The following is a 16,743-nucleotide window of genomic DNA, read 5'->3' as shown; positions in this document are numbered from 1 at the left end:
AAGTAGCTGCACCTGTTCTCACAGCATTGGTGCTTTTATATCCTCATGCTTTTGTAGCCAGTTTCTTCCCTGGAGGACCAACTCAGCTCTTGCAAATAGGCAGAGCGAAGAGTTGAACTGCAGATGCCCTTTTTGTGTTGCCTATTAACAGCCTGCATCTTGCCAGAAAGTGACCTTTTACAATAATAAATTGGAGGCCCCTGGTTTGAATGATTAATATCGCATAAGAATTAATTTAATCATTCATGGGATTAAAACACTCATTAGAATCGATGTTAAATATTTCATAGCAGTACGTGGTTAATGTATTTAGGAATTTTCTAGTAATTCAATAAAGCTTGTGGCACTGCATGTACTTTTGCTTATCTACTACCTGCAAGTATCCAACATCTATGAATATCTAATTATTTACATGGACAAATATAAAATAGACATTTAATGTAAAAGTACTTCTGAAAAATGAACTCTGCCTGCATCAGTCTATGCATAAGAGTTATAAACTTGCCTGAATGTAGCATAGTCCTTTGAAACTTCAAAATTCAACCCAGAAGGATGCATTGATTGTTCTCTATTGAAAGCTGACCTGACCTTTGTGTATGACGCAGGAACTCAACCCCCTTTTTCATAGGAGCAGGGTGGGTGTCCTTCCCTCACCTAAACGACATTGAGTACGGAGTGTTCTTTCTTACCATGTAGGTAAATAATTGATAGATATATTTTTAGATATAATAAAAATATCCTCAAGAACACTTATAAGACTAATCCAATTTTCCATCATGATGTGCTAGATGAGATGTGATCACTGCTGAGAGCAGGACACAATCAGCTGGACAACAGAATAAGAATCTAGAAGGAGCAAAAAAACTCCTCCATGTGAGTAGTTTTTGCCCCATGAGAATATCTTCTCAAATCCTAAAAAATACGAAGTTATCTTAAAACCAGGTGCAGTATCGAGCAAAAGTACAGGAAGACAGTTCATGTAGCTTGCATTTCAAGAAATAACGGTGTAACTGCACATGCAACTGGTGTCCTCCTTAGCCCTCTTACAGCTCTCATAAGACTCTTCAGGTTTCTTTGTTCTAGCTAGAGAAAATCCAACTCCAGCAGGCAGGATCAGGTTCATTAAATAGGGAAATAAAGTCCTTACATGTTAAAATTAGGTTACACGTCTGTCCTGTTCTGGTTCTGTATTTTTCCACACATATGTTCCCTTTCCCAAACCACCTTTTCTCATGGTTGTTTACCCATCTTCTGCATGGGTGCAACTTGTTCTGTCATCTCCCCTGAGTAGAGACGGGGAGAACGATGGAGCTGGACGTGAGAATAGAGAGCTGGACCTTGTATGAAAGTCAACATCTGATCTGTGAGGGTGGGTTTTCATCTCTGGTCATGTGTGGGCTACTACCTTAGCATGCTGATGTGGGAAATCTCAGCCCAAAGTAGGTGCTCCAATTTTCCAGAGATTATGGAGCTTTCAGGCCCACTTTCACAGTCTCAAATACTGGTTTGTTCTTAGAAGAGTCTGACCCATGATTTCTGAGGTAATGTGAGATTTGGTCTTCCTGTCTATTCTTAAATGAAGCAGGTGGGTCTGTTCTTGTACTTACAGTCTCTTCTAAGCCCTGCTGATTTTGACAGTTCCTGCCTCTTCATCATACTTAGCCATTTCATTTTTACCTCCCGACTTCTGTGCTTCCCTATATATTTCTCCTGCCCCATAAAGATCACATGCTTCCAATTGATTTAACTTTCAGTGATTCCAAGCAATAAGCAAAGCACTATAGTGCTCATGGATCCAGTTTTGTTTGCACTTCTATTATATGTAATCGTAATTGTTAATTTCCTCATACCTCATTATTGGATAACTGCAGCATCCTCATATTGACTTTTACCCGCAACCTGAAATTGAATGTAAATTAAAAAGAAAGCAAGCTTTTATTGTCTGGAAATTCACTTTAAATGAAGCAGACTGAAAAAATGTTATTTGATTACTTTGGCATTCATTGAGTCAATAACCTCTAAGTTATTTATTGTGGTAGGTATGGATCTATTTTCCTTATATGCTGAAGATCATTTCTGGCAACATAAAAGTCCATTATAATCCATAAGTGAGTCACTCCATCAGTGTTTTAAATGCAGCTCTGACTTGGAGCAGACACCATGCAAACTGGGATAAGAAACGTATTCTGTATCTTTGCAGAAAAGATTTGGCAGTCTTCGTTAATATCAGCTACTGTAAATACTGCCCTATACCTTTTGTCATGAGTTTACAAATCTGCAAGAGAACAGATTTGTTCAGTCTGATTCTCAGAAAAGATAACCTAAGTGCCACTGAATCAACCAGTTATATCTGCCCTGTTATCTTTCACTGATAATCTTTCTGAAGAATGCTTTATTCTCCCTTCTCTGCATATATTTTTTTCTTCCTAGAGTCTGTGGCGTTGCTCTTTTCACAGTAAAACCCTGGTAGACCACGGCATGCCACAGTTCTGTCTTGCATGTCTTTTGCTCTGTAAAATCCGTGCCTGAGGGCTATGTTTTTTTGTTGTTGTTGTTGTTGTGGGTTTTGTTGGGTTTCTTTTTTCAGAAGAAGGTAAATTTGTTGTTTATGTCTGAATTGTGAGTTGGTGCAACAAGGAGAGGAAGAACTTTTTTAACACACTGTTATACCAGCAAAAAGAACCGAAGATAGCCTATGCTTGGTCTGCCAGCAGATCAGAGAGAAAGCAGCAAGACATCATCTCCTCCAGGAGGTTAAGAACGAACCCTTAATGCTGTCTGGAATGCATGTGTGTGTGCACACATGCATGCAGGAAAAAAATACTATGGCTTTGTGGTAGATACATAAGCAGCCTTTTAACCACTTAAAAGCTGGCAAAACATTTTCTAGGTATTATAGGAATAAGTGTCATTCAGTACCAGTTCAATTTGTTGTATTGATCCTTCTTTCCCACTAATATATGAAGAAATCTATTTCTGCAAAATGTATAAGGCAAAATTCTTTTTGTATCTACACATTCACTACTATTTCAAAAGTGCCAAAGGCTGACTTTGAGAGGTTTCATTTCTGATGCCTGTTAATTCTCTTTTTAGAAGCTCAAATTCCACTGATGCATCAGGAAGGCTTGTACGTTCCTCTGCATAGACTGATTCTAATGCTGAGATTACAGTGCGTGAGGAGCTTCATCTGCTAAAAAGCCAGATGACTGCTTTCACTGCCCCTGACTCCCCAGCAAGCCCTGGTAACATCCACATTGATTTTTGTGTTTATGGTGCTGCACTGGGGATACTAGCATCTTTATGCTGCTGTTAATGTACCATTGGGTTGGGGCTATTAAGCCCTGCTGCTAGGATTTCCACAGCACAGGTGGTACGGTTCCAGCAGAAGCGGTGGCAGCGAGTCAAAAGATCTGGGCAGGCTCTGGGTCCAAGGCAGCTGGGTAAAGCTCTTGCTTAAAGAGCTTGTTTGGCAGGATATGCATTGCAGCCTGTTTTCATGGAATGAAGTTGTAGCCATCTAAGGTTAAATGTGCACATGTTTGAGCATACCATCTTGTGCTGTTGTTGAATCCTGCGGTTTATTCTAGTCGAAGAAGATGTTGACTGCCATCCACCTGTGTTCAACTGGGTGAACTGACCCTATGGCAGCAAATATGCTGAAATGACATCCTATTGAGAGATTTATTTTTTCTCTTTGGTAACAATATATAAAAAAAATGATCTGCTAGACCAAAGCCTCAAGGCTAAGCAACATCAAAATGCTTTTAAGCAGGCCACAACTTGACCATCTTAATTGCTGATAGAGATGTATGATCTGTAATAGTGCAGTGGCAGGCGACATAGTTGGCTGTAGTTGCTGGGAGGCAATATTACCCTCCTTGTTGAAGAGATGTGTGCTATATGGCTGGATTCTTGCTCTTTTTCTCTGATTACCAGCCTGCTTCTGCACTTGGAAACAACAGAGGTCAACAGCTACCTACAGCATGTCTAGAACAGGCCAGTTTGGGAAGAGTAAGCAAGACAGTAAGTAAGGTAGGTGACACTGAAGATCCTGCTGCAGTCACTGAAAAGCTGTTCTCTAGTAAGAGTAAAACTACCAGCCACAGTGCAAGCAGTAAGCCCTACAACAACAGTCCTCAAAAAATGTTCAGTGTAAGTGTAATTCAAAACAGGACACATGAATGACCTTTTTTTGTTTTGGTTCGTTTTTTTTAATTAAGCGAGGTGAAGGAAAAATTACTCTTGCCTGTACAAGTGAAACCGTTGTATGAGCTGTTTTGTGATAGTTTGCTGATGGGCTGGGAAAGCGAGTTCCTTGGCCTCTCTGCTTCTGGGTGACTGGCAACTCCTGTTCCTCTTTGTTTAGGATAAATCCCATCTGGGAGACTTGTTTTCTTGTGGCTTTGGGGTACTCACTGCCTGGCTGACTGAAGGCACAATAAGTCTACTCAAAGGAATGTAAATTCAAGGTCTTGCTCTAAAATGTCTGCCTGCATTTTTAGGCTAAAGCTGCTGCTTCTGGACTGGATATGTCTAAGGAGAAGTACTCAGCAAATGCAAGTTAAAAATAAAAATACTGACTATATGAGAGGATTATACAGTAGCAAAGTTTCACTTACTGCTGAACTCTGGAGGAGAGCAGATCTATGGCTTTGCTGCTGATCCCCCAAATGTACTTCGTTAGTTGTTATTTTCCTAGAGTATGTACTGTATTCTGAACGGTGTTGACAAGGAAATAAAGCTTTGACTTTTAAATAAGCCTCAAACCTAAAGCTCTTCCTGAAATGCTGAGCACTGCTAATACTGACACATTTCTCTATAAGCAGTGATTGAAAAAAGTAAATACTCAGTGAATCACTCTAGCTTTCATAATTTTTTTAGTGCTCTTCATGAATACTTCTTTTTTTTTTCTGCTGGGGATTTTTTAAGGCCTCTGAAACTTTATATTAGTCATCCTTTAATGTCATAGCAATAATAGAAAATTAATTTGAATTTTGTCACCACAGTGGAATATAACCTTTTTAAAAATTAAAGATTTTAAACTGATAGAAAAATTATTGTTCAGCTATATGCACAAGCCATAAATATATATCCTTGAGCAATGAGGCCTGTACTGAAAGTCCAAGATTGAAAATCAGAAGAAAAACAGGCACCAAATCTTTTCTCTCAGCTGCTGTACAACATTACATTCCTCTTTGCTACTATGAATATAAGTAATGTTAGGTGCTCCACTGTAGTCCAAAAGTGTGTCTCATGAGGAGTATATAAAACTTCTGTTGATTCTTGTGTTTACATCTCTTAGCCAAATAGTCTGACTTGGTGGCCCAGAAATTTGTAAGACTAGGAAGCTGTATTAGGTATGAGTGCAGTGACAGAAATGATACAGTTTTTCTGTTGTAGGTAAAATTAAGTGGCACTCTGCCTGATTCTTTTTACTACAGCTATTGATGGTTAAACAAGCTTGTAATAACTTAGTGGAAACTCAGTGATTTGATGGTGATCCAAGTCCTGCTTAAATTCTCATCTCTCAATCTGATTTTGTTTAGCCATAGTAAAAATGTTCAGAAGGGCCATTTCATTTAGTGAATAATATACTACAAAATTTCAGCATAAGCTGAATGCTAAACTAGAGTAAAATGTGGTCAAAAAGAGGGAGTAGTGAGCAAGGAGAGTGCTCTAGCATTGTACTCTTAATGCCTGTCCTTGGCTCTGTCAACTCCTTCTAGCTCATTTCCCTCCTGTACTTTCTCATCTTTTGTGCAGAGATCTTAGCCTTCATCTGTGGTGTTCCAGAACTGAACTGGAAATGGTGGCACTTCATATGAAACCTCCTTGATCATCCTCGTCACTGAAAACTTGTTTTCATTCTAAAAAGCTGTACAAAGTTTGTTTTGTGTTTTAGAAGCTTATTCCACTAAAATACCACATTTGATTTTTGGGAAGTACATTGAATACTGGAAGAACATATATTTTTATGGAATCTGAGATCCGTGTGCACTGTGTTGAGGGTCTTAGCTAGGGGAAAAGGGGATTTATTAAACGTAGAAGAAAGAACTGACCAGGACCTTCCCAGCTCTATTTGTATTCTATAAACTGTACTTCATCAGCACCAAATATAATGTCATTTCCTGAGCTCAGTTTACTTTTATAAACTTGTTTAGATGCTCTCCGTCTTTGCTCCATGGGATATAACAGGAGGATTAAATAATTCATCAGCATGACTGTAAGCAGTGGACAGCAGTAAATGATAGTATTCTGATGGGGGTAGTATGTCCCAGCCACTCTCAGACACTTGTAAACAGACGTGAAACAAAATGGCAAGCAGACAATCAAATTAGACTGCATTAGAAACTTGGAATATTCTGTTTCTCTACAGTGTCCCTGCTGATCCAGACTTGACAGTGTGAAGTTGGGGAGGAGGAGTTCCTCCTTGGAATAGTTGCATAATTGGGACACAGAATGAGCATATGTTATGTTCAGCTAACTGTGGGAACTTAAATGTGTTAACGACAAGAATGTTGTAGCTTCCAAGGCACCAGGCTGCTGGCATCACTTAGTCCTTAATTGGAGGTTTATATGAAACCTCATTTTTTGAGTACTGAAACTTATGAATACAAAGTAATGTGATAACTGAGACACACGCTGTTGGTATTTAAGAGTACACAAAGTAACTAGTTTGACTTGTCTGTATCATCTATTCCAGTGTTAATGTATGTTGTTGTTGTATGTTTTTAGAATTACAACTTTCCATTTTCTATCTCTGTGGACTTCTTGATGTTTTCAATTAAAGTTTGTACAGTCTTAAATTTGTTCCCAGAGGTGATCTGGAAGGGATTTTTTTCTTAACAAATTGAGGTTATGCATATTATTTTTATGAAGCAGAAAAACTACTTGAAAAGGCTAAAAAGAAATTCTGTTTTCATTAACCTTCAAAATTTCAAGACTGTCAGCCCAGGTCGTCTGCAATTATGCTGAAGGACCGAGATATATACTGTTAGCTCCTGAATCTTAAATGAAGCAGCATATGTGTTGAATCTTTAATAAATTCATCTTTTATCCAAAATGTTAGATGCTGAAGTGAAGTGGGTGTTAGTAAAAACAAACAAAAATGGAGTTTTGAGATTCTGGCTGAAAATCCTTTACTCTCTGTTATTGCATCTCTTTCTATTTGCTCCTGCAGCATTGCTTTCCAGTTAGTCTCCAGTTGTAGCATGCCCTGGTTAGCCAAGACCCAACTTCTCAATGTGAGAAAACTTGCAGGGTAAGGAGCTGGTGTCTAAAGACAGCTACTCTTCTCCCCACCGTGGCCTGCTTGGCATCAGCTGCTGTTTGTCTTAGGCATGGAAATAATAGTCTCTAATCTACTTTTGAAAGTTTGTGAGGTTTTCATGGTGTTCATAAGGAACTTGGTAGCAGTAAGGTAGACAGGTCAGTGGCTGGTTCAGGGGTATCGCTGTCAGTTTGAGGACTCTTTGTCCATGGGAAGTGGTAATGTGTCTCCTCCAAGGACAGACCTGGTATCTGTGAGGCTTGTTTTTAGCAGTTGGTGGTCTTCTCCTTGTTGCAGATTGAAACTGTGAGTAGTACTGTGCTAACCATCAGACCATTTGCTGTCAAGGAAACGAGGGCTAGGGGCAGTCTGAGATGGTTGCAGGGGTTGGACTTTCTGTTTTCCCTCAAAGAGCCCCTTATTCCCTCTGTGCACATTATAGTGGTTTGTGCCGAGGTTTGTGCAGTCTGTCAGTCTGGGAGTTTTATCTTTGGGAAAAGGTACAGGACAGGTGAGCTCCATTTCCTCTGTAGTTTTTCTGATGTGCATGCTGGTTTTGGATATTTATAGTATTTTCTGATATTTCTTCCCCAGTTGCTTTGGCATGTTACATGTGCATTCATTTGTGAATAATGATGTTGGCTTAACTAGCAGGTAGTCTGAGTGCAGTAACGTTGTGCCACCACACAGTTTTTCTGGATCTTCAATACTAATCCAGGTTGCAAATGCCTGAATGTTGGTTTCCTTTGCCTATTACTGTTTACCTGAGATAGGAACCTTTTGATGGAAGGATGTGCTGAGGTTGCTGTCCCATATGTTAGCGGCTTGAGATTTTCAGGAATAAGATACACATAAGCTATTGTTTGACTTACACATTAGTTGGAAATTGTCTTCTCTTTAACATGAAATATTTATTGCAGCAGATTAAAGCTCAGTGCAGAGTTCTGTCAACCTCTTGCTCTTTTTCTTCAGCCTTCTCCCCATGTCCCTCTCTGATGCTCCTACTCTCTCTGCCCCTTGTTTCCATACCCTTTCTTCTGGTTGTCTCCCCTTCTCATCTCTCTTTGCTGCATGTGTTTTTCTTCTGTTTTCTTTGCCAGCTTGGTTGCATGTTCCTCTTTCTCCTCTCCTTTTCCCGTGAAAAACGCTCAGGCCTCTGTCAAAGCTGATGGCAATCCATGGATTTCTGTTGTCGTAAAAACCCAAGCCTGAGATGATAGCCCTGTGGTCAGTGTCATGTAAACAATGTCTGGTGGATCCTGGCAGGCTTCTGATGCATCTGGGTACATCTTCATCTTGCCAGCACGGCTGGCTTGGATGAATTGTCCAAGTGATAGCTTGTCACACTTGCTGCTGTGGACCAGAGAAGCAGCATTTGTCATGTCTCAGACTGTGGTCTGCTCGTGCTTAATTTGATGGACTTCAGTTTTTCTCACTTGTTAAGTTCTGTAGGCAAGAAAAAAGTTTTTATTTGTTATTCCTGTAGACAGGAGAGGAATAACCCTTTTATACTCCATGGAAATTGCATGTTTTCAGCATTGTACCAGTTTAATTTGTGGCTCTTTCTAAATCAGCCTGGTAAAAAAAAAATTAGTGAATTTGTTCCATGAGCATGCTTGGTCAGAACTGCTTCATTTAAGGACCAAAGCAAACATACCTGTGTTACTGTTTTGTTTTTTTTTGCTCTAACTACTCCTGTAGGAGTTGGAAGGGAATGACCTACCTTTGAAGCTCTACTAGATAATAGAAGTGCCACTTAAACTTGAGCTATGACTGTGCTTGTGCAAAGCACTATGTGTGTGTGAGAGCCTAGAGTCTGGGGACCCTGAAGTACTGAGGTGTGTCTGAGGAGCCGCATTGCTTTGTAAACCTTTTATGTCTGAAGAAAAAGGAGCAACCTGGTTGTAGCTCTGATGTACCATTTTTCCCAGATGGGGAGAGAGGGTTAAACCCTCATTTGCCTTTTTTTTTTTTTTTTTTCCTTTGGGCTAGTGCACATCTGTGCCTGTTTTTCTTTTTCCTGCCCACCTTTTCTTTCCCTGTAGAATTGAAATGACAGCAGAGCCCCTCTGTAGTACATGTACATAGGGACTAAACCCTTGGGAAGCCAAGTCATTCAACAGGACCAGTTATTGCCTATTCAAGTACTAGTCTGTTTGTGATTTTTTTAGGACAAAGAAGTAGCCCATTCTAACTTTGCGAGTCTCCTTAATGAGGGCAGGTGAAGGATTTGTTGAATCCTCCGAGCTATGTCCCTCCTGGAAATGTGTGCCTGGCTGGTAACTAGATAGGAGGCTGGTAGGATGGATGGATGAGAATGCTCTTGCTTGTTCTCTGCCTGCATGTGAAAGATTTGTTTATCGCCTGCTGGACTTACAGCATCATTATATTACATTACAGGTGTGTGCATCAATGCTCCTTTAAACTTCACTTTTTATTTTTTACACACCGTCTTCTAGAAATGCTGTTCTGAAGCTTTTCTTCGAGTTGCAAGTTGTGTGTATGCTTCCAAGGTGCTTTGAGGGTTGTGTGTAGTCATTTGTTGCCTCCATCATACAGAGGATGACCTTGGGATGATGACATGGATATTGATAAGTAATAACTTGGCTATCTTACCAAATTACAGTTTGGCTTTAGCATGAATTTGTTGTCACTTTTAATTTTAACATTGAGAGATTTGCTTAATGTTGTAGAATTAACTTTTGACTATTTGCATCCTTAGGATGCTGTGAGAGCTCTTTTTTACTAGCTAAGAAAGTGCTCTTCACTTAATGCTAGTTTACATGCACACAGATAGTTTTTCACTCTATTATTGCTGGTATGATGCTTTCATCTCTGGGTTAACTTTGTTCTGGAAAGGGGGCAGAAGTGGAAACATGAAGCAACTTTTGCAACCTGATTTGCATGGTTTAGCCTAGAATCAGATACTACTGTTGACTGGTTTCTGGGACATTCTGTCTGTAATCCTGATAACGTGTGTACTAGGAAATAACACTGTTTAACTGCTTTTGCTAAGTAGTGCGTTGATAAGTATTTTGTCTACTTGTGTTAATAAATGCATGATTGCTTAATAATTCCTAGAGTTTATAGTGATCTTAATCTTCAGAATGTCTTACAAACAAACTGGACAGTGAGGGGTAAGCCCCAAAATAAATTTAATGTTGTATTTATAAAGAAAAAAATCTTTTACATTTTCAAGCTTACAATTTATAAGGCATTTTAAATACATTAGAAGTATGCTTGTAGTTTGTTTTTTCTAAGCTTTCTTTTTCCATTCCTATTCTTTGCTGCCATTTGTGTTACGTGCAGGCAACTGGAGTTATTTCGGATGGGGAGAGCAGCTGAGTACGTAACAGTTTGATTTCTTGCAAGTTTTCTGATCCGAGAGTGATGCAGCATGCTCTAGTATGAGGAAAGTGGAAATATTCATGCATATAGAAAATTTGTTCCACTGTATTTTCTTGTACTTTCACTGGATCTTCATATTTGCATGGATAGCTGGCTGTTCATTTTTTCATTCTTTAGCTCTGTTTGGGCCATGTTTTAAACAAGTTGCTTGTGCCTTCTGCTGGAATTTGAGGATAAGATGGCAGAATTGGACTATTATTCTTCTCCTGTAAAGGTGATTCTGGTTTTCTGCTTGTATATTTGTTTTGTGTTGGTCTTCATATTACACATGTAAGCCCAAATCAATGTTTAGAGTAACTGAAAAATCACAAGGGAATCTGTAGTGATTATTTTGCTAAGATGCAGATATATGCTGGCAGTGATCACAGAGATTCCAAATACTACAAGTAGGAGCAAATCTCAAAGCAGAAATGGCTGGTGCACACCAGTGTGACAGAAGGGTTATAGGCATTGTGACATGTTCAAGCTCAGTGAGACAGTATCATGGCAAAAGTGGTAGGGCTTTGCTTTAACCAGCCTTGGAAAGGTAAAACTCAGCTCTCTGTAATCTGTAGAGCTGATGCCTGCACCTAAAGGCTGGTATGATAACTTTTGCAGAGACCTGAAGGCTTTTGTTAATTCTTCCAGAAAACGTGCATGAAGCATCTTCACTTTCTGGAATTCCTACAAGTTCTGATAGGCAAAGCTTCTGCTCAAGATACAGTGCGTGGTTTCTGCTGCCCGTAGGACCTGCAAAGATTGATCCATCAGTCTTAAAACAAAGGTCTCTGTTCGCGGTGTCAAAACCAAGAGCAAGGGTGTTGCTGAGAGAAGCCTGCAAAGAAAGGTCACTGTGACTGCTGCCAGCAGGGAGGAAATTCTGCCTGATATTTTTCCATTTTTGACATAATGGAATTTGGAGAGGACACTCTTACTGCAGCCAAGTAACTTAAGTCTAATGTCCAGCTAATGTTACAGTACATTTCACACATGGATCTTTTCTGCATTTTAGAAGTGTTCCACCAGTGACTTCCCAGTTTCTCCTCCCACAACATGTTTTGTCCTCCTTGTTCTCCTGTCTTTGATCAAACCCTAAGTTCTTTGTGCATCAACAGTGTTGACTGACTTCATCCTGTCAGTGTTGGATGTCTCAGTTGTTTAGGGTTATTCTCAGAGGTGTGATAGCATAACTGAGAATTAACTGAACTTTTGTATACTACTAAAACAAAGATTAGTATGCTAAATATATTTCTTTTATTCCCCAATTTAGTATGTTTGGGAGGGAAATGGGGTGTTTAGGAGGGAAATGGGGTGTTTAGGCATTGATTGGTTGGAGATTTAGGAAGGTTGTGCAGAGGATGTTTCTCCTCTTTATGTGGAGTGTTGGTGTGTGGTAGTTTTGTTTTAAAAGGTACTTGCATTAATGAAGCCCTGCCCCCGTTGCCCTTCTCCCACCTTCTTCATCTGTCCTCCTTCTACTTCATCCTTCCTGTGCTGTCCTCTTTGAAATCATGTTAACATCCTGATGATATTTCCAGGTGAACTCCTTTGTCTTGACGATGTAATGAAAAAATAGACTTCTAATTGTAAACGTACAATGGCAACTGAGAGGGAAGCAGCAGAAGCAGCATGTTGGTAGCTGAGAGACATTTTCCTGGTGAGAGCTTCCTGCCAGAAGAGTGCTGTAGCCCAGAGCCTTGCTAGTTGGGCAGAGGCTGCTTTAGAAAAGGGACATCTTGTGCTGTTGACATGGTTTCATTTTAGGAAAGGGAAAGACTTAAAGTAGTACAGTAGATGTTCACGGCAGTCTTTGCACTTCAGACTGTCAGTCTGGTTCTTGACTGTTGAGTGTTTTGGCAGCAGAAAGTATTTTCAAGCAGGAAAAACAGGGTTATGAAAGCTCTCAAACTGAAGACTGAATATTGCTAACTTGCTTTCTTAAAATTATGCAAATTTCTAATGTATTTTTAAGTGGTGAGGGCGATAGGATGGACTAATGACTTCCGAAGTTGCACTTAAATCATTGCGCAAAAGATCTTGAGTTTTTAGCATCGAGAGCTATAGAAGAGCCTCAAAAAAATGCCGTTGTGTCCTTTTGAGATTTTTTTTTTCCCTCCTTGTTACTTCAACAGTCCTCTTTAAACATCTCTGCATTTTAATTATCAGATATCAGAAAGTGTGCATGTCAGAGGTAACTGATGGTTCAATAGACAATGGAGTATTGGAGTCTGAGACTTAAGGAAAGAAATTGTTGGCAGCTATTGTGAAAAGCGATTTAAATGGATGAAGGGTGGGGAAGATTTGCAAAGGCTCTGGTGTGGAGCTGGCAGAGGTCTCTTCTGGACTTGGACTGGAAGTCATTCCTTCGGTTAGTACACTTTCTTCTGCCATTAGAAAAAACAGACAAAAGCTGTGAAAAACTCTGTACCTTATTTTGGAGAAGTAGTGGGGATTTTGGGATACAGAACCTTACGTGAACCTCCTTCTTCCTGAGTGTGCTGCACTTACTGCTTTTGTCCAAGATTTTGCTCAAGTTTGTGCAGGATCACTAAGCTTAGGGACTGGACCCCAGCTCCCAGTGGCTGATGACACATCACTGCTAGAAAAGCAAGACACAATTTCAACTGAACGCAACCTTTTGAGATGAGCTCCTGCTGTGCATTGGGATCTTAGAACAACCAAAACACTTCTGAAAGTGGATTCATCCAGTCACCTGTAATAATTTTGCTGTTAGCTTTCCTTCCTGTCCTGAAGCTTGATGTAAAGAAAGTTGTCAGAAGTTAAATGTGACTAGCAGAGCTGGCATGACAGGATTGTGCAAAGTGGTTTTGAGGTCAGTATATCAAAAGCTGTATGTGTTCTGCCCAGCAGCGGCTGTGTAATAACTTCTGGAGGCTGGAGTGGGGAGGAATAACAGGATTTCCAGAAGGAGGTTTGTTTCAGAGAAGCTATCTCCTTTCTTGATTTATTTTTTTTTTTTTCCCCCACACTTTGTAAAATCCTTCTGTGTAATGTGACTGTCCGGTGGGTTTTCTTATTATGCTGCCTATATGCATGAATATTCAATTGTTAAACACGAACAGCATGCTTCTGTGCTGCCCCTTCAACCTTACCCCCCGTTCTCTATGCAGTGATGTATGCAACAAAGAAACAATTTTAATCTCTTGAGAGTTCTTTGGTATATGTGATATTTCTCAAACTGGGATAAAACAATTACTGACTTTTTGTTTATTGTTATGTATCTTGTTATTAATTAACCTATCTTCAGAGACTGAGCCTAAGCTGCAACTGTCCTTATGGAAAACTTGGTGTATCATTCGTTTGAAGAAGATTGTGGTTGAATTTATCACACCATGTGTGTTGTGAGGGATATTTTGCTGAAACATGGGCTGTAGTGCCTGACCCCTTCTTTTGAAGGGATGCTGCGTCCCCAAAGCTGTTTCTGCAAGTTCTTGTCAGTCTCTTGCTTAAGTAAAATTTAAGTGTCAGATATGTTCATGAATGGGATCACAATATGCAGATATTTCACAGCATACTTCATTGCAAAGGTAATGTGTGCTATAAGCCACATATGGACCAGGATTTGGTGCTTTTAATCACCCTGAGCAATGTCTTAATTTTTGAACACTTCTGTTAAATAAAGTGATATTGCTCATAGGGTAGGTGCAATTCAGCATGATTAAGAGTTTCTGGAGTTGGCTCTTATTTATGAGTCAGTTGAGGATTTCTGCCTGGTGTTAACATCTATGCATGCTGTAGGTGCATGGCACGTACGTCAGAGAAACAGCGTGTTCCTGCCTCATTGACGTTTTGGCAGCTGGAGCCTTGAGTCCTTTAAACTTGTCATCGGGGAGGCATTTTGTGTCATGACCTCTAAGAGACTTCCTCATGCTAAACACCAGTAAGAACTGAGAGAAATTCTGATACCACGTTTTATAAACATATATGGTGTAAATGTTTGGTTAACATTTAAGCTAATCAGCTATTTTTAGATGTTGCTTAGAGATACTGTGGTTCATATGGGAAATCATCATTTGATACTGCAGAGGTGAGATACGATGACTGGTTAACAAATCCGGATAGTGCTTCTGCAACAGTCTGATTAGGGAATTTGGAAATCTCTGAGCCCGTCTCCTGGGCAGAGTTGCTGACCTGGAGAAGCTGTGTCCTGCTTCATGATAACCATAATTGTGTAAGTCTTTGCACACCTTGATATTAAGTTTAGCCCAGTATTACTGAGTTACTGGATTCACTATTTTTTTGACCCAGATAATTGTATTACGGATTTATCTTTGTTATTGTACTGTTGTGGTGAGGTAAATCATTTATCCCTCAAGGCGTTGCTCTGGTGTGTTTTACCAGATCCCCAACCTGTAACTCAGTTGGGCTGCCTTAAGCCCCTACAAATGCTTACAATGATTATGCAGCCACAGCTGGAAGAACTTTGCATCATTCCAGAGTTATTTGTGCTTTACCTTAAATGAAAGTTACATCTGATGGGAAGAAGAAATTAGTTGAGTGGCAAAGTGAGGCATTAGAAAGCTCTTTGAAACCGTGTTTCTGTCCCAATAAAAGTAATTATTGTGCATTAGATGGTAATGGCTCGAGTGTTCAGCAATGACATTGCTCAGCTGAGTAATAGCTCATCATCCTTCTGAGGATGGTGTGTGCCTTGTGATCTACAAATAGATCAGCCCATGTTCCACAGACTGGAAATATGGTGCTCCTCAGAGGGGTTTGGCACTTTGGCATGTCAAATCATTTTTGTGGAGCACATCTTGAGTGTTTCTCCTAAGCAGTGGACTGGAATAAAATTGGTGGACATTGTGCTTCTAATAAAGCTGAATAAAGTAGTATATAATTACTATTAATTTCTCTTTGATTGACTGGAGACTGACAAGAACTCTGCAGTATTTAAACTACTAAAAAGCAGGAGGCTTAACTCCATTTTTGATGTGGACGAGCAGATTGAATTGATTGTACTTTGAAGAGTGGAGGAGGGCTTTTTCCAAGTGGTTTGTATTTTGCAGACATATTTTCTACTGGAGTTGTTTTCTACCCTTGCATCCACTTTAGGGCACTGATATAATCTTACTGAGTTGGGAAGGCACTGAAAAGATCACTAAGAAGAAATTTTACCTTGATTAAAAAAATGGAAATTGAATTGGAGGTGTGGGAAGTACCAGTGGAATAAAAAGCTGTTCCCTAATGCTGCATACCAAGCAGATCAGGGATCTGCTTGGAATTTCAGCAATTAATTTCCAGGTTTTTTTAAGGATCTGGCATGAAAACAGCACTTTCACTTTATTGTTCAGCCTTATGGTGAATGGCTGTGTAGGACACATACCATTGAATAACTTAACCAGAGTGGACTTTAATTTGATTGTCCTTGTTAGACAGGCTTTTGATGGCGGGGAGAGTGAATAATGGACAATCCTTATTTTCCTTTGTTTCAAGCATGTTAGTGGTGCACTCCACTCCCTTACGATGCATGTATTTCACTTAAGCTTGCAAAGATAACCTTGCATTCTGCACAGCCAAACACAGCCGTACACCAATATTGTATTTTTGATACCCTTCCTCACTATAACACTATGTTCTCTTTTTCAGAAGAGTTAGCAAGCAGAAGTGTTTATGCAGGGAGAGGGACTCACTGGAAAGGAGCTTTTTTCCTTTGCGGGTGTTATTATTAGTGTTGACTGCTGAACTTAAGCTAATGTACCTGTGTGAGTTAAATGTAGCAATTTTCCCCTATAAGAAGTAGTCTTAATTGTTCATAAGCAGAGCTGCTCTCCCAGTTCTTATTTTCCTACTGACTGCTTTTCATTAGTTTCTTGTAACTTAAACGAATACTTTTACTAAAAAAAAAAAAAAAAAAAAAAAAAATGCTGAGAAAAAGAGGTAGTATTACAGCTTGATGGCTGAAAAGTTTCCAGGAAAGAGCTCCTTTCCATAAACGAATGTTTTGGGTTTGTTTGTGTTTTTTTTTTTTCCCAACATCTAAATGTTCATTTTGGCAGCAGTGAAGAACCTGAAATTTTGGATGATAGGGTGTGTTTGTTTGCTTTAAATAAAAATGTCTTAAT

General features: G+C 39.6%; 1 protein-coding gene across 1 annotated transcript in view; it reads left to right on the top strand.

The window, feature by feature from the left end:
- LOC104157843 (protein unc-13 homolog B-like) overlaps positions 1-16,743 on the top strand; it is a gene marked incomplete at its 5' end in the record, with an annotated part of 186,843 nt that overhangs the window by 21,607 nt on the left and 148,493 nt on the right. The window contains one exon of the mRNA XM_009695336.1: positions 10,580-10,615. Coding sequence (XP_009693638.1) covers positions 10,580-10,615 — 36 coding nt within the window. The remainder of the gene's footprint in view (positions 1-10,579; positions 10,616-16,743) is intronic.

The sequence above is a fragment of the Cariama cristata genome, unplaced genomic scaffold (assembly GCF_000690535.1).
Source record: "Cariama cristata isolate BGI_N322 unplaced genomic scaffold, ASM69053v1 scaffold32130, whole genome shotgun sequence".
NCBI lineage: Eukaryota > Metazoa > Chordata > Aves > Cariamiformes > Cariamidae > Cariama > Cariama cristata.
Note: the sequence above shows the minus strand (reverse complement) of the source record. Positions and strands in the feature narration are given on the sequence as shown.